Source organism: Tachypleus tridentatus, chromosome 1, assembly GCF_004210375.1.
Source record: "Tachypleus tridentatus isolate NWPU-2018 chromosome 1, ASM421037v1, whole genome shotgun sequence".
In the NCBI taxonomy this organism is placed as follows: domain Eukaryota; kingdom Metazoa; phylum Arthropoda; class Merostomata; order Xiphosura; family Limulidae; genus Tachypleus; species Tachypleus tridentatus.
Window position 1 is genome coordinate 96,729,565 of NC_134825.1, and position 25,363 is coordinate 96,754,927.

General features: G+C 31.2%; 1 protein-coding gene across 16 annotated transcripts in view; it reads left to right on the forward strand.

The window, feature by feature from the left end:
* Nucleotides 1–448: 448 nt before the first annotated feature.
* Nucleotides 449–25,363, forward strand: part of LOC143256419 (3-hydroxy-3-methylglutaryl-coenzyme A reductase-like) — a 51,841-nt gene continuing 26,926 nt past the window's right edge. For 5 of the 16 annotated variants that reach the window (XM_076513638.1, XM_076513670.1, XM_076513744.1 and 2 more), the window contains exons 1-11: nt 451–680; nt 4,392–4,567; nt 6,904–7,018; nt 7,768–7,855; nt 8,526–8,610; nt 11,168–11,273; nt 11,950–12,056; nt 15,017–15,133; nt 19,728–19,882; nt 21,082–21,299; nt 23,464–23,714. In XM_076513638.1, coding sequence (XP_076369753.1) covers nt 4,406–4,567; nt 6,904–7,018; nt 7,768–7,855; nt 8,526–8,610; nt 11,168–11,273; nt 11,950–12,056; nt 15,017–15,133; nt 19,728–19,882; nt 21,082–21,299; nt 23,464–23,714 — 1,404 coding nt within the window. In that variant the 5' untranslated portion in view covers nt 451–680; nt 4,392–4,405. Of the gene's footprint in view, nt 681–3,456; nt 3,719–4,391; nt 4,568–6,903; nt 7,019–7,767; nt 7,856–8,525; nt 8,611–11,167; nt 11,274–11,949; nt 12,057–15,016; nt 15,134–19,727; nt 19,883–21,081; nt 21,300–23,463; nt 23,715–25,363 lie in introns of those variants that run through there. The other 11 variants (XM_076513655.1, XM_076513687.1, XM_076513734.1 and 8 more) reach the window with 9 other exon arrangements.

Consider the following 25,363-nt stretch of genomic DNA (forward strand, 5'->3'; position numbering starts at 1 on the left):
TAAATTTGTAATATAAGTAGAATAGTTAGGTCTCATTGGAACTCCTCTTGCTTGTTTAAATACCTAGATATTGAAATGTATACGATTATTATAAATGCGGAAACTTGTATCGTTTATATATGTAAAGCTAAAGTTGTTTCTTTCAATACGTTTCTGTTTCCATTGCTGGACCACATTTTCATTACTCTTATCATGTTTTAGAATCAGTTAATGAGGCAAATATAAACACTTAAGCATGCATGTTATGTATATTTCGACACGTTTGTTCAAAAACTGTGTGAGCTGAAATACTCATACACATACATGTGTTCAGTGCAGAACATATATCTGCTAATCATGATTCGCTACAGTAATAGTTCCCCGAAAGACTAATAGTAAAGGTATCACGAAGTCTCGCCTTGAAACCTACTTTTCTAATCATTAAAAGACGGAAACGTTTGCTTGATTTCCTTTCACGTTGCTTCCTGCAAAGCGTGCATGGGTTCCATGATACGCATTGGTAACGCCTGCAAAGTTTGCTTGCTATGCATGCGTGGTATATCTAGTTGACACTCGAGTCACCAAATATCTATGAAAAACAACGTTGAGTTTAAATGTTAATTACTGATAGATAGGCTGAATCCTAGTTTAATATATTTGTTTAAAAAAAGAGAGAAGAAAATAAGATAAACTTTCTTGCGGTAAGTGTTCTTGTTTACCTCTTTGTTTATGAACATTTTCTTTGGTTTTAAGCCACTTCTGGTTTACAAATTATTTTATTTGGATATAGAATAATTTCGCACATTTTAGACCATACGATTTGAAAACACACTAAAACGGAACAAAAATACATTCATGTTAATAACTGAGTTTTTAACATGTTAATATCACATAAGCCTTGAAGAGCTTAAGATTTATTGGTTTTGTTTGTTTTGAATTTCGCGCAAAGCTACACGAGGGCTAGCTGCACTATCCGTTCCCAATTTAGCAGTGTAAGACTAGAGGGAAGGCAACTAGTCATCACCACCCACCGCCAACTCTTCGGCTACCAACAAATAGTGGGATTGACCGTCACATTGTAACGCCCCCACGGCTGAAAGGATGAGCATGTTGGTGTGACAGGGATTTGAGCCCGCGACTCTCAGATTACGATTCTTGTGCCTCAACCACCTAACCATGCCGAGCCTAATATTTATTGAAAATTTAAAACAATGTGTTGATTATGTTATATGTGTAATGTAAGAACAATGCAAAACTGTGAGTTCGGTAAGGGAATATATTATTTACAGTGTAATGAAAATTCTTGTCTTTGCAGTACAAAAATATATATAAAAGTTTACCAAGCTAGAAAATATTAGTAAATCATAAATTTAATTTTGTTTTTGCAGGTAATTAAATTGTTATGTATTTGTTTACGGATAAACAAATAAATGTTTTAAAAAACCTCCAATTTCTTTTTTTATTCAGTGCAACTTTTCGCTAGCTCCGAATAGAATCCTACAACAGTTCAGATTGTCATGTGTAAAGCTACCAGAATGACATTACATCTTTGAATAATCATGTAATATAAATAAACAATAGCTAAGTGAGGAAAACAAACTTGTAATAAATGTAAACGCATCCCTATATATCCCTAATGTTTGTTTTTCATAAAGAAAACTATTTTTCTACAATTTCTATTCTTTTCATTGTCAATGATAATAACATCTGGAAATTGAAAAGAATGCTTATGTGTAACCACGTATTCCATTATATAAGATGGAGTTTTCAAATTATCTTTCAGTCTTATTGAAAGCTGTTGGTTAATTTCTTTGAGGTAAAAACTATTACTGACAAACAACAGAAACTAATCAATTTTTTTGATGCTTTTCTTTCTGATAGCAAAGGAAATTTTACACTGAAATCCAATTACACTCTTTAATATTTCTAACCACATTTTCTGTAAGACATGAGAAACGAAAAAATTATTTCATAGAAACATATGAATAGGATCTGGAACTGTAGTTATTCTGATATCATTAAAGTTAATTGTTTTATCAATCGGTTCAATGTAAAAACGTTTTTTTAGGTCAGGACTAATCACAGAAACACAAGACTTTAAATCATTTAACTTACTGATAAAAGTTTCTAATTTTGCTTGCAAAAGAAAGTTTTGTGACATAAAAGCATATATACAAACCAAGATTCTTCCAATCTTATAACTGTAAGATTTGTGTGGAAACAACAAGGCGTAACGGTTTGTTTATTTTATATCAAAGCCACATTGGGCTATGTGCTGTGTTCACCATGAAGAATTGAATTCGGGTCTTTAGTGTTGTAAATCAATCGACTTATCGTTGTACAATCAAGGGATGGGATATAACAAAGCATTCGGATTATGAATATTCGGTAGGCCCATTCATTTGAAGATCGAGAAAAATTAAACAATTCAAGAAGCGGTACTTCTTTAACTGTTACATAAAATTTTTAAATTTACGTTCTTCCGTAGAATTCAAGAAAGCGAATCGAATTATTTAAAATAATGTCTGGAATTGTAGGACTTGAATTTTTGTTTATTTGTTTTCGGATTTCGCGCAAAGCTACATGAAAGTTATCTGCGTTAGCCGTCCCTTGTTTAGCAATGTAAGATTAGAGAGAAGGCAGCTAGTTATCACCACCCACCGCCAACTCTTGGGCTATTCTTTTATCAACGAATAGTGGGATTGACCGCACAATATAACGCCCCTACGGCTGAAAGGGCGAGCATGTTTGACGAAGATTTGAAGATTACGAGTGGAGTGCCTTAACCACCCGGCCATACCGGGCCTTGAATCTTTGTTGAAAAACATTTTGCTTGAATACCCGTTCGATAAAAAGCACTCATGAATTTTTTATGTGCATTATTTTAGATATAACCAACACTAGTTGCTTCATTTTCTTCCCTAGGTTTATGTTTACTAACGCTATCAATAATGGGAGACAATTTTTTTCTGTATTACACCAATGATGTACACATTTAAAGTCATACAATCTATCATGCATGATTACCAATGACTTGCCCCCCGCTAGTACAGCGGTATGTCTCCGGAGTTACAACGCTAAAATCAGGGGTTCGATTCCCCTCGGTGGACTGAGCAGATAGCCCTTTGTGGCTTTGCTATACGAAAAACACACAAATACACACACACCAATGACTTAGCGGCAAATCTCCAAACTTACGACGCTAAAAATTCGGTAGCATTAACTTTAAAAAATAAAGTTGAAGTTAAAAACGCCAAATTTCTTGTATTATTGTATATATATCTTCTTTGTAGTCTGGTTGAATCAGTTAGTTTAGATTGTTAGTAATGCTCTAACTCTTTTCTCGTAATTCTATGCGAAAATTTATCCTGACCAGTGCTCAAATAGTTCTTGGATCTGTCTTATTGCAATTGAATAACGCAAAATTAACTCTGCATTATTATAAAATGTCAGTTCTTAGTGTGTGTTTTCTTATAGGAAAGCCACAATGGGTTGTGTCCAATGAAAGAAATCAAATCCCTGATTTCGCGTTGTATATCCGAAGACTTAACGCTGTCCCACCAGGGAACAGTGTCACTTCTACTGAAAGTTTTATTGCTAATTTATGCTGATACTGAGATCACTCAATATTTGAGTAGAATCGTTCTCACTTGTGTTTTTGTGCGATACATTCTCCTCTTGAATAAGTACTAGTTCATTTAGTTTGTATGAATGACCATAAATCAAGGAAGGTCATGAGGTGACTAAAATTATTTTCAGTTATTATGAGCTAGTCTAGCTAGGACAGTTTAGGTTTCACTGACTGTTAACACATTTAATTAAACCTATTCATGAAATAATCTCATGTGTTCTATTGAAATATTCCTGTGTATTTTTATGTCTTAATTCTAAGAGAATAAATAACTAAACATCATTAATTCTGGTATCTTTGATTACTGCATCATACTTGATCTCTACAATAGTCATACTTCTCTTATTGATGTAAATTGACAACTATTAAGACTGTCCAAAAACCATCCTTAATTTTTATAATTATTTTTTTCTTTCCGGTGACAAACATCACCCAACATCATGGGCTTGATAATATTAATATACGGAAAAATATGTATGTTATTTGCTTCAAACTAAACAGACAAATACAAGTTTGACACCTCTATTTTTTTCATAAATTATACCATTCGACTCTAAAATAATGCTCTAAATTCCTGCTATTCACTTATCACAGTGTATTAAACATTGCACTGAAGGAAAATTTAGCAAATATTTACGTCACGAAAGAATACAGTTTAACTTTACGCTATTAGAAAATAACACTTATATGAAACAATTTTGTATTCTTTGAGAAGTTCATATTTTTGAGCTAAAGATTTAAGAACACGTTGTAAGCTTATCTTCGGTGTTTTTCCTTTCAGGTTACTATCGTATAATGCTGCCTGACCTTTTTTATAATCATGGACACATATGTGCTTCTCATCCTTGGGAAGTAATAGTAGCTTTTACAACCTTCACTATTTGCATGCTGTCTGTGGGACCTAAAATTGAAGATAGTAAAATATATGGTTGGAATTATCAGTGTTCTGTCACTGAGGTAACTTGTGTATATTATTCTGAATTGATTCGTATTTATATGAACATAGCGTAGCCGATATTAAAGTATCTTATATCCAAGAAAACAAAGTAAATGCATTATAGTTATGAACTAATATATATTCATTATGAAATATATTTATTACTTTAAGTTAGTGAAAACATTAAATAAATAACATTTAAATAATGAATAAAGAACACACTTTGGCACATACTTTACAATTAGGATTAGAGAAAACAGTTAAGATAAAAGATATATCGAGAATGTCATATGTTTATTTAACTGAAATACTTAGAATTGAAACAATTCTATGCAAAATTATACACGTTTTTTTTAAGATGAACACTTATATAATTCTCGTGCATTTGTATATACAAGATACATTGCCAAATTAATGTGTCCACCTAGCAAGATTATTATTGTTGTTAGTCTTATTTTTTACCAACAGTAAACAGTAGAAATCATAGTGGTTCATATGCTAATTATTGATGACTGTTCTGAGAGTAAGGCAACTGAATAGGTTTGAAAACTTTCTATGTCCTAATTCAATTATTTCTGCAAATAAGATTTATTTTGTTTCTTAATTTCGCGCAAAGCTACTCGAGGGCTATCTGCGCTAGCCGTCCCTAATTTAGCAATGTAAGACTAGAGGGAAAGCTGCTAGTCATCACCACCCACCGCCAACTGTTGGGCTACTCTTTTACCAACGAATAGTGGGATTGACCGTCACATTATAACGTCCCCACGGCTGAAAAAGCAAGTATGTTTGGTGCGAAGGGGATGCGAACCCACGACCCTCAGATTACAAGTTGCACGCCTTAACCCACCTGGCCATGCCGGGCCTGCAAATAGGAACGCACAACTTTAGTGTTGTTTAGGAGAAAACATTTAGAGATAAACTTTATTATGCTTATGATTTTCAAACAGTTCAAGTTTCTTGATTTCAGTGTAATGATGTAAGTGAATCTTCCGATGTTAGATCTTTTGGTTTTTTGAGATGAAAAATAACATTTAGATGAGTCTGCAAAATTGGTAGTGGTCTTGAACTTTTCTCAATGTTGCATTTCAACCCTCATGAAAAAGGTCTCTTAGATGACAATTTTCAACAATCTACCATGTTTGTATCGTGTATACTTGGTTTGATGGCATCAGTTATTTTCTGCACAATCATTTGGTGAACTGATATTTTCGGGATAAACTTGATTTTTGCAATTTCTCACCAAAGTCGGCTGTTACATTTAAATAATACATCTTCTTTTATATTATTTACTCTACGCCACACAAAGTTAAAGTAGTTGTAATTCATATTAGCGCATACCAGAACAACACTCTGCATGTTTTTCTATTTAGCTTAGGAAAGTTGACATTTCATGTTCACTCAGGAAGTTAAATGGTTGTATCCTAGTTACCTTTGAATACAGGTCGTTCTCTTTTAGTTTCAGTAACTTCTCCCATGGAAAACGTGTTCATAGCAAGGTGTAAAATGAGTAATAGTGACCTAAATAATGCACGCACTTTTGGAGAGATAACCCTATTATATATTTTATATAGTAGTTAGCATATTTTTCTATTAGGAAATATCAATCTCAGAAGAGAATAGCTGTCTCTGTTTTAAAACTGTCTTTTTTTTTTCGCCAAACAACTTTATTTCCACTCTTATCTATAATTCGGTTTTAGGAGACTCAATATCATAAGTCTTTACTCGAGAACACCTGAAGTTTTATAAATGTAGCCAGTGGGTGTATGTTGTATTATTCTAATAGCTAATTGGAGTACTCTTCCGTTAGATGGGTGAAATTAAAACTCGTTTGTAACAAAGGATAGCAAATTTTGCTCCTGTATTTTTTCTTAACATAATAAACGCTAAAGGTGCAATAACAATACATAAATGTATTAATACTGAAAAGAAAGACATACTGTTTTCAGTTATTCTATCAATGTGAAACTAGATGGGGGTTAACTCCCTTATATCATTCTGTATCGTTGTGTCAAGTTTGGTGCTAATTAATGAAGAAGATATAGAAACGTTTAAGGAATACCTATGAAATAATAGGTATACTACTATGTATTGTTTTCGCGGATTATTTTTAAGATTTCAAAATAATTTTTCAGCTTTCATTTCTTATTTGATGTGCAATATTGTATTAAAATTCTCAGTGTTTATTATTTTGTTAAATAAACTTTTAAGTTGTTTAAAGTTCATGAAAATATCTCATAACCATTTTAAGATTTTCTAAAATATCAATATAATAGTTTTTTCATAAAATATTACAGTTCTCTTTATACCTTGACTGGTTATAACTTAATATATAATTTTAACATATACTGTTGATCAGGCACTGAACAAAGACATTGATATTGTCATCATGACGATAACTCGATGTATGGCAGTTTTGTTTATATATCATCAGTTTCGTAAGCTGCACAAATGGGGTTCAAAGTACCTAATTGGTAAGTTTACAAAAAAGGCTTTAAATTTGTTTTTCTTGCATCCATTTCTAAAAAAAAAATGTTAGGATTAAGATTTGATTTGAATACATTGTATAATGAGATTAATTATACTTTATAAGAATGATTTTCTAGATCCTGCGTTACACTTAGAATTTCTCAGGAACTGCCGTAAACCGAATATATATGTACTATTTACAGAACTAACATGTGTAAAGCGCTCAGTTCAAGTGAATCACACTTGACCTGAATGCTTTATACATGTTAATAACACAAATTTTTGAAAAGTATTTTAAAATACGAGCAGCTCATCAGCTAAATAGAAAACATATGAATATAATGGCCTATCCAGATAAAAATTTAACTAATGTATTTAAGTAATATGCGTGTGCGTGTTTTATTGTAACAAAACCATATAAGGCTGTCTGCTGAGCCCAACGCGGGGAATCGAACTCCTCATTTTACCGTTGTAAATCCGTAGACTCCGCTGTACTAACGAGTGGCAAGTAATATATAGAATACTTTTTCCGAATATTTTATTTTCTTGTAACTTGATGTACCTTCAGTTTTTAAATGTTACTTTTAGTGTTTTGTATTAATTTGTTTTTTAATGATATTCTTCTTGGAATTATTCGTGAAATAACTGATTTCAGTTCAATTAGAAAGTTAAGAGTGATTGTAAGGAGTTTTTCATTATATTGTGAAACTACATAGAAATTTGAACCATTAACTGGATTTAAATATTTTAACAGGTATTACAGGCCTCTTTACTGTGTTTTCATGCTTTATATTTAGCACCAGTGTCTGGAAGTATTTTGAGGGGAATTTTTCGAAACTGAAGTAAGTATATGTAATTTTGAGTTGAGAAAGAACTGCTACGATTGTGGTTGTATATAAAACAGTACATAAACTTCTGATGCAAGACAAAATGTAATTTACACGTAGTCGATTCAAGTGATTGAAGCATTCTGTTTTCAAACTGCAGGTCCCTGTTGTTTAGGTAATTAATTTCCTGATTTGAATAAATATTGATAGTATTAGATATGATCACATGAATATAATTTTTCACATTGTGTTTATAATAAAGATATGTGTACGTTTTCACAAAGTATATTTATAAGGTTTTGTGGTTTATATTAAACCTGGTAAAAACCCTCCTTCAACGCGGGTCTCATTTGAAATATTTTGGTAGAAACCGAGAACATTCTGGCTATATTTATGGATTTTTCATCTAATAGTCATTAATATTCCTTAACCTAGATGGAGAATGTTGTGGGTTTAAGCAATTACACGCACCCACATAAGTGATGCTTGAGGGTAGACAATATATTTGATGGACAGTCTCTGACTACCGTTTTGGGGAATTCTACTTCTGTTGATTTATTATAATGCTTAAATTATATTTGTGTTATAGAAAATGTAGTCTGTTAAATGTTTTCATATTGATCTTAATGTTAGAATCATAATGTTTAATGTTACTGAGACACAGCGTGTTTTGGTCTACTTTTAGTGAAGCTATACCTTTCTTCCTGCTTCTCATCGACTTGCCTAAAGCGGGTTTGTTAACTCAGTTCACACTCAGCTCATCATCCAAAGTGAGTTTTATGTGTAAGCAACAAAATAGTACCGGTTTATAATTATTGAAGTGTAATTATGAACAAGAATGTTCATGCATTGTTCTTTTAGCTTACTTGTCAACTGACTATTTCCCTCTAACTTACCAAGGATAAATTTCTGAAGAGGACAAACTCTAATTTCAAGGAATAATAAAGCTACACAAGAGGATATATGTACTTTGCTCAGAACTGGTATCGAAACTCGGTTGCTAGCATTGTAAGTCTTGTAATGTTTGTTACATTAAATTTTGATAATGTACTATCTTTGAAGTAACTAAAACATAGTTCAGTGGCAAAGCAGTATGTCTGCGGACTTATAATGCTATAAACAGAGTTTCAATACTCGTGGTTATCTATACAATGAGCTTTGGGCTTAAACCTAAAGAAAAAAGCAACTAGACACAATATTAGCTTTTAATTGAAATACGTAAAAAAGAGCCATATTAATATCTTTTGATCTTTTGATGTAAAAATGAAATGCAATAGATGTGTTGTTGTAAACTCAGCTAACTTGAAATATAATTTATTATTTTCTAACATGATATGTGACCCCTTTCCCCAGTGGCTCACGGTTAGTCGAGCCCTCAGACTAAAAACCGCGTTTCATACTCGTGGCTGGCGCTTAACAAATAATTCACTGTGTAACTTTGTGTGACAGCGCTAAGTTTTCGGATATACTGCCTCAGTAGATACAACACACATTTCGATGTAGCTTTGCTATAAGAAAACACACATATAAAGCACAGGTGGAACAACAATAAGGATTTACAACGAAGAGTCTAACATCATATGTGTTCTAAAAATGATAAAAAAGTATATCTGAAGGTTTCTGTTATTCTATTTACGTTAATACTTTATATTAGAGATCAACAACGTTTTCTTATAATGCACACGCCGAAAACCACACTATCTAATTCCTAAGCAAAAAATTGACCATTTAAATTACTGGTTACGATATATTATACGCATACGTGCTAATAGTAAACTAAAAAAGGTCGTTAACATTTCTGCGATAACAATTAAAATTTCTAAAACACTAACATTTTCGTCTGCTACCTATCTAAGCACGTCAGTGGGGCTAGCGCTTAGTTGGATCTTATTATTTTGACACAGATACAGTGAAGAGAAAGAAAAAAATGTTTCTTTAGAACGAACACAGAATTACAGTATTTAGTTAGCAACCAGCAAATAAGGCTGCGATTTGTCATTCAATCTTTTACTAATCAAAACCCGTATTTATATGTTTTACCCATATACATTCGTGCATTTTTGTCATCACACAATGAAAAGTGTACAAGCTGGTCAAAATATAATACTGTTCAAAGGAATAACCTATACAAAGAAAATGCTACACAACTGTATTAAAGGAAAGTCTTGTCGCTCAAAACTTCGCTTCTCAGCTGATCATGGTCTCCAACGTATTATATATTTGGCATTTCGAAGCCATCTCTTGTATAACATTTTTAAAAAGCTTCTACAGTAGGTATTTAAGCAAGAAAGACTTATAAATACAGAAAACCAGCCACTAAAGTTTATTTTGTCATTAATAATGTAGATTATGAAGTTGAATGTAGAGCAGATTTTTTAGTCTGGTTATCCTAATTCCTTTACAGACTTGAATTTTTATAATCGGCAATGCTAAAGCTACCAGATTAATGGTATTTTTTTTCAATAATTTACTGTAGTTTTCGAAGAATAGGTTATTGCAGAGCAAACACGGATTAAACAAAATTAACCTGTAGAGTTAATTACGTTGAAAGCTGCCTTACTGGAATCAAATTTGGCAAACAATTTGTCTAACAGTGAGAAGTTCAGTTTAATTTAGTTATATCTTATAGTTTTATTTTATGGTGTATACTGTCAAATATCCAAGTTGCAGGTTCCAGAAATATAATACAAAGAATTTTTCTGAACCCAGGCAACAAAGGAAATAGAAGTATACAAGTGTAGAAAAGAACAAAATACGTTTTACATTCACAGTAGAATGGCCGTGTACTTTACTGACAGACCGGGTTTTAATTTTCTGAATAACACTTGGCCGCTGTGGCAGAAATATTTCCAAAAGTGTGTATATGGTTAGCACTCGACAAAGTAAGAAAAGATAATATATTTTTATGTGAAATCAAACTACATGCATTATATTTGACAATTTACACGTTATTATTTCACTTACCTTTTCAGTTTGACAATAATGTGAGTTGAAATTTAAGTTAAGTATTTATAGTATTTTAGTCTAGTTTTATTTCTATGTCATGGTTTTGATATAAATAAATAAATGTTTGAACCTTTGTGCAATGTCAATAGGAAAGGTTAATTATAACCTTATTGTCCTTTCTTGTTCGCCTACATAAACATGTGTTTTAAAAATTTGACTAAAAACTTCGAATTTTGGAATAATTAAAATCTTTTATAGCAGAATAAATTTGCAACTTATTAATTTCCAAAGTAAAACTTAAAAGTTTGAGGCAGTAGCAAGTTAATTGTATTATATATGTTTGTGAAACTTTTCACGTATTGACTGACACTTATTGTTTAGGAGGAAGTGTCTGAAAATATTGCTAAAGGTATGGCAGTTTTGGGACCAGCAATAACACTCGACACTTTAGTTGAGACACTTTTAATAAGATTTGGAACATTGTCAGGTAAACTGCCTTTTTGGGCACCATGATTTTACGAAGGATGTTATGTAAAATTTTTGTGTTCTTTTATCATTAATAGCTTTTCGAAGTAACATATGATAAATTTATAATTACTACTTTTTTACGTAGAGGTTTAGCATTTATTTGAGAAGTTTGTGTGATAATTTTTAGTATTAATTAAAAACTCCTTGGTCTCCTGAAGAAAAACTGGAAACTATTCGGAAGCGATCGAGTTTTTAGTCTAGTTTGAAAATGATTATATTTGAAATATAAGACATTATTTGGATAACTTTTAGCAATTTTGTATTAAATTATTAACCTATGTTGCTTGTTTGATATCAATTTTCAGCATGTATATAAAGAACCACATATCATTTATGATTTATCTCTATGTTTTTTAAGAGCATATTTAAAATATATACCACATTCCACAATACAATAATATGAAAAAGGATAAAAATATATAATTTAAAGTTCTATTTGCATGTTTTGAAAGTTAAACGTGAGCTGATATTACATTACATGGTAGTTTCTTGTGTTTTGGTATGAATATTTGAGCCAGGTATAATATATGAAAGCAATAGCTTCATAATGTCGTAAGAAGTGTATTTTATTTCAATACATGTTGAAGTTGATTATTTATAGCTTACGGAATTGGTTGTGTTTGTTTTTCTAATAGGTGTGAGAAAACTGGAGGAAATTTCTTGTTTTGCTGTTCTCTCTGTTCTTGTTAATTACATTGTTTTTATGACATTTTTTCCTGCATGTCTATCTCTAGTGTTAGAGGTGAGGAAAAGTAAATCGTAAGTTGTTTACCGTTAATATAGTATGAAATATCTGAATTTAATTAATACTGTTTTATTGAAAATTGTAATTTCTGTTTTATTCTAAAAACTGATAATTTTAGCACACGGTATAAGTTACTAATTTTAACAGTTTCTTTTAACATAATACATGTATATATATTTATTTGGTGACGTTTCAGGCAGAGCACATAAAAAATTTTACTCTTTGAACTTCATACGAGGGAAATAATTATATCAATAATTATAGAAATTAAATAATAGCAAAGTCTAAATTATATCATTTCTTGAAAAAATTCAGCCTTTTTATCTCTGTAATCTTCACAATTCTTCAATCTAGAAAACAATAACTGCATTAAAATGTATATTATTATTTATTTTGCATAATGGTGGCATTTAGTTTTATTACAAACTGAAATGCTCATTTGACATAACATTTAAACATGAAATTAACTTATCAGAAAATATTACATATAAAATTTTATGTACGCATAATTAAAACAGCGCAATAACAAATTCTTTTCATAAGATAATATCCTAAACTTATGAAAATATTAACAAACAGCAGGTCTGGTAATATTTTTAAAATAATTAAATTGTATAAATATTTTCAGGTTCATATTTGTTGTATTTGTTTCCTGGGAATAACACATTGCAATTAAAAGACAGTTTCTATTTAGGATTTACGAATGTGCTACTTCGAAAATATCATTTTCAAATTAATCATTACGATTGTCAGATTAAATAAATGTGTTAACATTATATTTACTTAAAATTTCTCAATAAGACCTTTTTTTTTGTAATTACTACAACGTTAAGTATATTATATTAAAACTATTTTAAATACTCAAATCAGCAAGTCGCATGACAATCACAACGAAATGGAACAGAATGTATAAGAACTACTTTTTGATGCTGTTTAGTGTGATACCACCCAACACTGAGCACTTTTGGGAATAGTATGCAACATACTTTTCGAATATACGATATTCGTACACTCAAATCATAAAAATATATGGATTAGAATTTCATGTACTTAACAGCCCTAAAAAAAAGAATATGGATCAATTTGAAGAAACAAAAACAGACAGAAAAAGACCTACAACAAGCCGTATCCAAGCCATGGTCAACATAGTTCAATTTTCAGAACTGTCCTCGTTGCCCCAGATAACAGTATATGACATAAAAAGAAGAATATCTATCTTGAAAAGTGGCATAAGTCACGTGAACATATCTGTTCAATTGTCGTACACTTCAAGCAGCTGGAGAAAACAAGGGCATTCATGCTGTTCTTTACGTAAATATATCAGTGAAGTCGCTGGAAGCAGCATCTTTGGGTTTCTATGCTATAAGACTACTAAAGCTGTCCTGGAAGACCGTCATCCTCGTGCATTAGATGGATTACGAAAGAAGATAATTGCGCTTTGGATATTACTTCTGACGACATAGCTTGTGTAATGGAAACTACGTTGCAAGGTTATTTATTGTCAAAAGTGTGGATTTCGAGAGAAGCGACATTAACGGTTTTAGTGAGGCTCTAAAACAATTTTAATAAAACGCAATCAACCGCATGGGAAAAACAAGAAACAAACGGTATGGCTAGGTAGATAAGGCACTGAAGTCGTAATCCGAAGGTTGCGAATTCGAATCTACGTCACACAAAAATACTATTTTGGCCATGGGGGAACGTTATAATGTGACAGTCAATCCCACTATTCGTTGGTAAAAGAGTAGCCCAAGAATTGGCGGTGGATGGTATTAACTAGTTGCCTTCCCTGTAGTCTTACACTGCAGAATTAGGGACGATAAGTGCAGATAGCTTTCGTGTAGTTTTGCGCGAAATTCAAGACAAACAAAAGAAAAAGTTTGGTTTGTTTTGAATTTCGGTTAGGTTAGGTTAGGTTAGGTTAGGTTAGGTTAGGTTAGGTTAGGTTAGGCACCTTTAAAGTATTTTCAGTATCTTAGAAGTTTGATTTAGTTTATTTTGGTATATTGTGTAAGGAACTGAGCTTCATCATTGAATTGAAATTTGCTGATAATATTGACCGCCCTGGTATACTTTTATCAAACTTATTTACAATAAACACAGAAACAGCGGTTATTCAAATCTATTAGTACTGGGATGTTACGAAATTGTTATTATTTTTACAGTTGCGTGTTAAATTTTATGTAGTATTGGATAAAGGGAAACTTAAACATCCAATTACATTGGATACTGAGAGAAATATACTCTGAGTTATTTCAATAATAACTAAAATATTAATGTCCTTGAACTCATTTTAATGATATTAACAACAACAAACATGATTTTAAATACAAATAGTATAAATATTTCAAGCTTGAGCCTTGAATCTTAATAGAAACCTTACCAGATACTCATTAGCAAGCTCCATAAACGTTAATAAGGTCACTTGTTTTAAGAAATAGAAAGTTTCAAGGGTTTAGATCCACATTTTCTCAGTTATAGATAATTCCAGTATGTTAAAGAGATATGAAATCATTTGCAAATATGGAAATGTCTAGGATAAAATACAGCTATACTTAAATGTTTAATAAAATATATTTTACAAAAAAGTAAAACATTAATAATGTAAAATTTTTTCGTCTCCTAAAAAAAGTAATAATTGATAATTAAGTCTTATGAACTCAAAGCTTCAAAAATATGAGTTAAAGTCATTAGTATTTGTTTTTAATGAAATCTTCATGGGGTTATTTCTATCATACTCTGATGGAAAATGTTCTATAAGAGTTTATTTTACTTAAAATAGTCATTTTTATACCCTGTGTTTTACGGAATCGCAGAAATTATCCAGTAATCATTTAGTGTATAATTGAATGTAAATTTTATTTTTTAATATCGCAATAATGATTTATGTGTATCTTACGTTGTAACGACATATCTAGTAACTAAACAATTTATATTTGTGATTAATTTTTTTACAGCTGAATAGAAGTAGTAATGAAAATCGTCCTGGTTGGCAAGTGAATCACTTTAGAAAGATTTTACGAAAGGAAAAACAAAAGTCTAATCCTGTTCTTCAACGTGTTAAACTTATCATGGTGAGTGTGGACAGCCGTGATAATAAAGTTTGCATTGGTATAACAGTTTAATTACTACACATGTAAAATTACATGGTTGCTTTATGAACTAGCATTACAATGACTCTAATATTTCTAGCATTATCACGTATACATGCACAATGTAGTTAATAACTCCATTATCTATCCACTAATCTTAGTTTTAGCGCGAACATATATGATCGGCTGTTTGCGCTATGTTTATCGCAGTGGTTTTACGACTAATAATATCTGAGACATTCACGAGTGTAAAACTGATATTGAGGTAATAATGTTAGTAGCAACATTATCTGTAACATTCACGAGTGTAAAACTAATACTGAGAAATATAGTTAGTAACAACAATATATGCGACATTCACGAGTGTAAAACTAATATTGAGGTAATATTAGTATCAACATCTGTAAAATTCGTGAGTGTAAAACTAATATTGAAGCAATATTAAGCTAATATTGAGGTAATAATGTTAATAACATAGTAGAATCGTGGAAATTTGTGATACCGATATGTGTAGCTTTTGTCTTTGCACACTTATGTTAATAACGATAGTTTCAATATATGTGTGACGGTAAAAATTAGTGATATTCAGGTTGTCACTTCTCGTCATATTCTATTTGATGGCCATACATTTGGGCAATATCCTTGTAATGTGGTTTCCATTGTAGAAAGCTTCATCGAAAGGATGACATATTTGCAACAATGCCACTTGTCTCTGCTTAATTTCGCTCTTTCGTTTGGTGTGTGAGGATGATAGTTTTTCAGCGTTCATTTTAGCAGTTCTGATGCACATAAATCTTTGAGCGCTACATAAATACCTATTTCGTCATTCAGCTGCTGAATATATCATAGAAGCAACTTATGTTCCTATTTCAGATGGACATCCTTTTTTATTATAACGCATAGTGCTGCATTAGTTATTCGTTAGAAAACGCCATACTTTTTTGTATTTGTTGTTGTGCTATAACTTTTTACAAGTTTCTTTCAGGATGCTGCTGGTGTTCCACGGTGGTTCATATTCCTTTACTTTCCGAAACTATTAAATAAAATAGCTATTGCCTCCTTAAAAATTCTAAAAGTGGAATTTGAGCATACATTTATTTTAATACCCACGTTTGTTCATATGCATATGATACATATTATTGAATGTGTATTGCCTAAGATTTACTACTTCTTTAAATTTGTAGAAGATTTTCGAGACTAAAATTAAATAATACTTGTTTTACGAAAACGCTAGCATGTTTTAAAACATTGTTGAACGTTCGAGAGAGTCACGTAATAAGTATATAAAACCGTCACGTTAAAAGACAGTTATTGTTATTGGTAAACTGGTATAAGTCTTGGAATCTATCGTGATTAACGCTTGTTAATTAACTTTTAAATTCAAATTCAAATTTCCGGCTATTTTAAATCGTATTACGTGACATACATAATATAATAAGTCTGAAAGCCGTCCGAGATAAATTATAACAGTATATGAAGAGCTATTCATACCTTTCTCAGAGGCGATCAGTCTATGGTTGCATTGGACTAGATATAAACAACGTGGGTTAAAGTGTTCGACTCGTAATCTGAGGGTCGCGGGTTCGAATCCCTGTCACAACAAACATGTTCGCCTTCTCAGCCGTGGAGGCGTTATAGTGTGACGATCAATCCCACCATTCGTTGGTAAAACAGTAGCCCAAGAGTTGGCTGTGGGTGGTGATGACTAGTCTTATACTGCTAAATTAGGGACGGCGAGCGCCGTTATCTCTCGTATAGCTTTGCGCGAAATTCAAAACAAACAAACAATCTTCTAGAAAGTTTTGGCTGCATCTAAAATTTTTACAAATTAGGCCACTACAAGAAAATACCAAACACTGGAACATAACAACACCCTAGCGAGCACCAATAAATTAAAAATAGAAGTCTTCAGACATCAACTACAAAACACATTCAAAACACATAATGACTCAGACATGAACAACTATTTCTACAACAAAGTAAACATCTATGTAATAAATAACGTAGAATTATACAAACCGTATTTTCCAATCAATATTATTACCAATAACACCAATGACACTTAAGACCATAATACTCTATTCGTCTCCAAAATAGTCACACTAAGTGAACTCAAACAAGCAATCAAGAATTCAAAAAACAAATCACCAAGAAATGATGGCATACAAATGACGGCCTCAAGAAAGGCACTCCAAAATTATTTGACCATCTATTAGCTATCTTTAATTTATCTTTCTACTCTGGATGCATCCCAGTTTAATGTTCGACAAAGAAGATAAACCAGCTAATAAGCCAAATAGTTATCGACCAGTTGTGTAGGTAAAATTCTTGAACGAATAATAAGTAATAGACTCTCTATATTTTTGGAGATTACTTCAAAATTACCTGCGGAATAAAACGGATTTAGAAAATTTAGACAAACGACAGATAATTTAGTTGGATTAACAGAAACGATAATAAATAGCTTTAATAAAAAGGAATGCACTGTCGCTTGCTTCCTCGATATCGAGAAAGCATTCGACACTGTATGGCACAATGGTCTTCGGTTCCGTATGTATGAAATTGGACTACCACGAGGAATTATTTGCTGGTTATCTAACTTTTTGGAAAATTGAAAATGTAGAATAAACGTAGAAGGAACTTTCTCGGAGTTCTTCACTCCAGAACCTGGCGTCCCTCAAGGAGGGGTGGTTAGTCTTATTCTCTTCATCATGTATATGAGTAACATGTCAATTAAAAACCCAAACCATGGATAGGTGCCACAGTTTGCTGATGATGTAGCAATTTGGAAAAGTGCCCCAACACCAGAAATAGCAGCCACTAACATAGAACCACAAATAAACAGAATAAGTGAATACTACCAAAAATACAGAATCAAAATAAACACAGCTAAGACACAATTAGTGATATTTTTAAATCAACAAAACATCAAAAAGTACAACTGCAGATATACACGAACGGAGCGCTTCTCCAGACTGCTACATCTGCAAAATTTTTAGGACTAACATGCGATTCTAAATTTACCTGGACAAAACATGTAAATAACATAAAAAATTAAATTTGGCAAAGAATAAACTATGCAAGGAGTATAACTGGTAAAAATTATGGAACAACACCTGAAAACGCCCTTAAAATATACAAAACATATATAAGACCTGTAGTAGACTATGCAACTCCTGCATGGATTAACGTAAGTAAAAAAACAACTGCAAACCAAACTACAATCATTACAAAATACATTGATCACGACAGCATATAGATAACCCAAAACCACCTCCTCAAAGTTTATGCATAAATACTCTAATACACGAACAGTACCAGATAAACTTCTACATAGTACAATAAAATATTTCGATAAAAATTGGAGAATAAATAAGCTGTTATGCAAACTAGACAGGTATTAGATATATGATGAAGAGAATCCTAAACACCTCTCCCTGATTAATCTATACATTAGATAATTAAGTTAAAATTAAGTTTATTAAAAATCAATAAAAATAGCAATAAAAACAGGCCACCTATGATGTAGACTTAGATAATCTGAAAGTACAATATTCATGGACATTGCCCTGAAAAGGGCCTGAGTAATGTTCATCACTCTGGCCCTCATGTATTAACTTTAAATATACTAACAAGTTCACTCTAACAATGAAAAAGAAGGAGGAAGAGGTCTAGTGTACCTGACCCTCTCGGGTATAGAAAATTTATATACCCAAACAACTATAGAGAGACTTTATATCGGAATTGGTTGTTATGTGACTTACTGATTTGCATATCAAAAATAATAGTATTTTATTTTCAGTACATTTATAACAGTAATTAATTTCATCATATCCTAAACATTGATATTGTTATGATTTGATAAAGATATACTTTTTATATTAATAAATAGTCTTTAAGTTGTTTTGCAAAATAATTTATTTTGTTTCTACCTTTATACTTGCACATCCTCCTTAAACAATTTAGAACCCTCTGTTGTTCGATCCAATAAAACCTTGTGAAACATTAGGATATCTAAATTGATTTTTATACCTGAAATATGCTGCGACCTACAATCAGTTTTTTAAACACAAACTAATTCAATTATTGTTTACTAGCACTGATTTGGAATATTCCATACAAGCTCTTTGTATAAAACGTTTAAAGTATTATATTGTCATTTTATCAGTTGAACAGGGCTACCTTGGTGAAAATATTTTTCTTACTTTCAAGTTTTTAATTTAAAAAAATTGGATATCCTTCTGGTTTTGTAGATATTATACATGAAGATAATGATTAAAAGCTTTAAAATTACAGGGAGAATAATAAAAATTAAAAGGAATACTTGAAATGTTTGTTTTATAAAAAAATACTTCAGAATCGAATTTGCCATTATTGTTGTGTATCTTTTCATTCGACTGAAAAAATTAAACTAAACTTTCATTGTTGCTGTTGTAGTAAAAATGTTTAAAAGAAATAATAACAATCTATTTAGATTAAAGGGTTTTTTGAATGTTAATACACGAAAAATCATTTTAATTTCCATGTCGCTATAGGAACCAGGAATAGTTATATATTTTTTATCTAAATTCTTCAGTCAGCTGGTCTTCTTCTAGTTCACTCTGGCAGTTACTGGCTCGAAATGGTAGCAGAAGATCCTGGTATTGAACATCGTGATAGAAAAAATGACCATTGGCTTTCTGACCGTAGTTTTCTAGATAATAACTCCATTTTAGAGAAGTTATTTTATAGGTGAATTTTACTTTACTTTGTAAATTACGGTGTTAGAGCTAAAGCACAAGATGTAAAATATTTATTTTTAATACGAATATGTTATTCACTTATAACATATTAGATCTTGCTTTTCTTTCAACCGCATTTGAATCCAGTTTCACGAGATTATCTTCGTTCATATAGGTTTTATTTTCTAGTCCAAGTAAAGTTAATTTGTTTTTCTAAAAACTCGAACTGGATGTCTATTAATAAAGCATAAAACCTGCATGTTACATTTGCTGGGCGAAAATAATTAATTAATACATTTTCAATACTATGAATTCAAATTCAAACAGCACCTTAAGATATGAGTTCAAAACCAAGCACAGCAACGACAGAAATATTTATAAACATGTATATAAATCTTTCTATCAGTTTAACCAAACATACCAAAGATGATAACATTTACGAGCTTTGACACAGATTAAATCTGTGTATGTAATCAAGTAGATCATCGATAGAAATATTTATAAACGTTTACATAAATATATCTTTCTAACAAAGCAGATCAATGATAGACAGATGTATGGGCCCTTTTGTGACATTTATTAGAGAATATTCGTTACTTGCTTCGCAAAAATTTTTAACATGAAGTGAAGATTATTTATAAACATGCAAGAAAATCAACAATGAAAACATTTACAAACATATACACATATCTGTCTGTTCGTTTAGCCAAGCAGAACAACAGTAGAAATATTTATAAACAACATATACACATATCTATCTTTATATCTAACCAAACAGAGAAAAGACATGAATGTTTTTAAACATGTATTCAGATCTATCTATCTAACAAAGCACAACAACATTGGAAATATTTATAAAAACATACATAGATCGAAATAACTATTTGTGTATCTCTAAATATATTTATCGAGATATTTTTGCACCGTGTTAATTACTTTTGTTAGATTTTTTGTGATCTTCAGTTTGATGAGTTATTGAAAACAATAGGTATGTATCTTAATTATGATAATAATATCTTCTTGATCTGCAGTAATTTACACTAAAGGTTGTTTAACTAATCTGAATATTTTGTATTTTATTATGCATTTAAGTATAATAAATAATTGATGAAATTCATATATATATATATAGGTACCAAGTTGAACATTTGATATGTTATTAATTTTATTTTAGTAAGATTTTTTCTTAATTAAACATTTCGTTCACAGTTGGTCTCCTGTTAACTCTGAACAGCTATTTACGCTTGTTCTAGCTTCTGCTCTCGCCGTGAAGTATATATTTTTTGAAAATAAGGAAGAGTTGGAGAAGTTCTTTTCAGCAACTGACGTTATGTCCCAATCACAATCGAATTGCTTGGAGATGACAAACACAAACAATATGAATGACGTATTACCTCGAACTGCCGGACTCAGTCATTATAGGCAAGGTAAATAAAATAGCACACATGGTTTCGTACTATCAACAGTTGCCCTCATTGTGTATGAGACAATCAACTCCATGACATAATCTTTCAACTAAAAATAAATCGAAAATATTACATGATCTTTACACTATCAATTCATGAATCAAATTTATTATCATCTCCATTAGATACATTTTACTCTGGGTTTGGAAAGGATCAAAATGTATCTTGGTAATGACGAAAACTTGATGCTATAAAATAGATGTAACATCTTGCCAACAATGACAATACCAGCCACATACTAAATGGCCAAATGACACTGTGATTTTAAAAAAATCACAGGGTTGAAACTTTCGCTGGAAATATTATACCTTCTCAACGCAAGAGATAATTCTTAATTACATTAGTAACTTCTACTATATCAACTGTGCCAAATCACAACTTCAGCAGAATTTTACTATTAACCTTTCATGAAAAAATACAGCTTTTTACTGTATATGAATTTATTGTTTATGACAGACAAGATGCTTAAGGTGATCTAAATACACTGAAACAATACTTTCATTGGTAAGAATTTGTATATATCCTTTTTACAAATATACATATAATGATTTTTTTGTAGGTAAGTGCAAAACTCAACGATGAGCTATCTGTGCTCTGCCCACCACAGGTATCAAAATTCAGTTTCTAGCTTTATAAACCACTTTAAGAATGGAGTGGATTCATTGTACCTGGACAAAATATTTCATTTTACACATAATATTTTACAGTTTTATCTTAGACGAGTTTTACGATGTGTCTAGATTTAACTACATCAAAACTATATTTTAACGACAATCTTACTGGCCTTAGGATATTTTAAAAAATCTGCTGTTATCCTTTGTTGGAATGATATGATAACTAAAATTTTACTCCATAATAAATATGCTTAATAATTGTTGCAGAATAACGACACTTTTTTTCCTAAATCTTTAAGGATTGAACTTTCTTGGACATGAGATTATGTGGAGGCAGACTTAATAGATCAAAATACATATGATAACTGAATGGACCTCACATAATAATTGTATGCTAACTCACATGTTCCAACAAATATTGAGAAATACAATACCGTAGAATAAAAGAAGTTTGGAGGTGTGTTTGCTACCTGATCGTTCAGAAAAAAAACAATTGTATATTATCAGTCTGGATCTGTTTAATAAATATGGTGACCATTGAGTCTGTATTTACGTTAGTCCATCGATTGATTGAAAAAAGAAAGACGAATATTTTAATGTATGTGGACTCTGTCCATATAATCTCAATATAAGAAAATCATCGTATTTGTGTGAGGACAATATTGTATATAATATGCTTATTATCGTTGTCGACATGTGTGCAAGAAAATTTAGTCCTCAAAGATTTATGATTAAACATTTTATTAATAAAATGTAAGTTGTGGTCTCTTTTAAGTAATAGATAACAGCAAATTTATTAAAATTATGAGGTACTGATTTTGACTCTACTAAAACAGGTCACATTAATAGATTTACATAGATTATAATTAAAATTTTAGTATTATACATTTGAATTTTATTAATTTACAAATTAAAAAATCCTAAATATTGATTTTTATGTGTCACACAGTATGTTGAATATAATTGATTCATATTAAATGCTTACTTATGATGTCCAAAAATAAAAAATCAAATCAACAACTTGTTACAAATTAGGAACTCAATTATTGTTTGCTGAGTATTGCTAGATTTAGTAAAATATTATTGAGCTAGGAGAATACTATTTTTTAGAACTAAGTCTGATAAAACATAGTGGAATTTATATTGAAATTTATGAACTTTTTGGTTATTTATTTTGTTTTACGTTCTTTACCATCGAAATTTGATAATTCCTAATAAATTATAGCAAAACACAAACCTTACCATAGCTAGTAATAATAATACAAGGAACACGACCTTTGAAACATCTTGACATAGCTTGTATTTATTGCAAGGAAAATGTAACTTCAAGTGTGCATCTATATCAAAACACAAAGTTCGTAACTTGAAAATATAATCGTTTCAATACTTCTTTATTTACTATTCTAAGTTTCAAGAAGAATAACTGTAATTTAAGAACTTATTTGTAAATAAGATGATTAACTTTCATAATTAATTACTATTATTATAACTTTATATATATATCTAACCAGCTAGCTTGCATTTCCAAAACTGTATGTCAACTTCGCATGGTGTACCATCAATTGTCAGTGTTCCAGCCTCCCCATTTTCTGTTACTTCTGTTTCTTTTACTGTGGGTGACGACGACGAAGAGAAGCACTTTTTAGACAAAGAAGTCCAAACAATTATCAATGAGAATATTCCAGCAGAAGATGACATCATGATAAGCCTATCAAGGAAACCTCGACCAGTCAAGAAGTGCTTTGAATTATTGAATTCCATGGTACGTAACCAGTCAATGTAAGATCAAAACCTCGTGAAATCTGTCCTTAATTAGAAATCTAACAAACCATGTATTTATTAATCAACATGTAAAATGCTCTTTTCATTTTTTGCCTCAGTCAGGAATACCATAGAAAATTTAAATAATGTAATAATGAAAATTTCAAATAGGACCTTATATTTAGAATATACACAATCTACTCGAAACTAAGGCAAGGGATAGCTTATCAGGGATATTACTGTGAAGCCAACAACGATTTTGAAAGATTTGCAATATGACGGTTTCCACTGAAAGCTGGCGTGTGAATGGGCAAGTGGTAGGCAAGTAGCCAATAATGAAAAGAATCACCTTAATTTCGTATGAAAAAAAAAGCAGGTAAATGATACTTCAGATACGTGACAAAAGATTTTGTGTTCAGACGAGACAAAATTGAATTTTTATGTCTAAATTCAAAGCGTTATATCTAGTACAGCGCATCATCCAATTAACACCATCCTTATTCTGAAGAATGGTGGTAGCGGCATCATGTTATAGGAAGAGGATGCTTCTCATTATTTTAGCAGGTATAGATTTATTTAGAAAAATTTACAGCAGTAATTGTTGTTGAATGTGCTTCCAGTAAGAACCGAATTAGGGGACTGAGAACTCATGCAGTCGGCAAATTTCAATTTATCTATTTCCTTGTAGATTTTCTTGAGATTCAAACCCTTTAACACAGTTAAGTTTGATCGTTAGAGTTTTGAAAAACACCATCATTAAAAACTGTTTACATTATTTGTATTTCATCAAAATGAAATACTTTTGAAACTGTTCTATTCTGACTTATTTTTCTGTGCAATGAGTAGAAGTATTTGTATGTCTGTTTTAATTGGATATTTCTTGGTACTGTTGCTGAGCAGCTTTGTAGATATATTCGATTTTAGGTTCACAGTACGGCTATTTCTAAAATCTTTAAATTATATACATTTGAATGCGAACTCATCCATTCCAACCTATTTAAATCAATGTTTTTGAATCCATTACACACATGAATGACATTTTAACAAAACAGTAAAAGCCACAAAAAGAAAGAAAAACAATAAATAAGGTGAGGTTTAAAGAGGAACAGAGTGTTGTAACTCTTCGCTACATTATATATTTTTTTAAATGCTCTTTGAGCTACTTTTAATTCTTTATATATAACAAATGTCTTTAGTGACTAAATTTATGCTCAGCTAAGAGTTAAACAATTTTCATTTTTTAAAGTTAAGCACAAAGCTATAAATTAACTTTTTACAATAAACAATATTATTCATTAATCTACAAAGTACAATAATAAATTAAATGCTTAAAACAGGCCCGGCATGGTGATGTGGGTTAAGGCTTCGACTCGTAAGTAGAGGGTGGCGGTTTCGAATCCCCGTCGCACCAAACATGCTCGCCCTTTTTGTCCTTGTATTATTATTATATCATAAGCATGATAAAGTTTTTCTCTAAATGTTTTCTCCTAAACAACACTAAAGTTGTGCGTTCCTAGTTGCAGGCCCGGCATGGCCAGGTGGGTTAAGGCGTGCAACTTGTAATCTGAGGGTCGTGGGTTCGCATCCCCTTCGCAACAAACATACTCACCTTTTCAGCCGTGAGGACGTTATAATGTGACGGTCAATCCC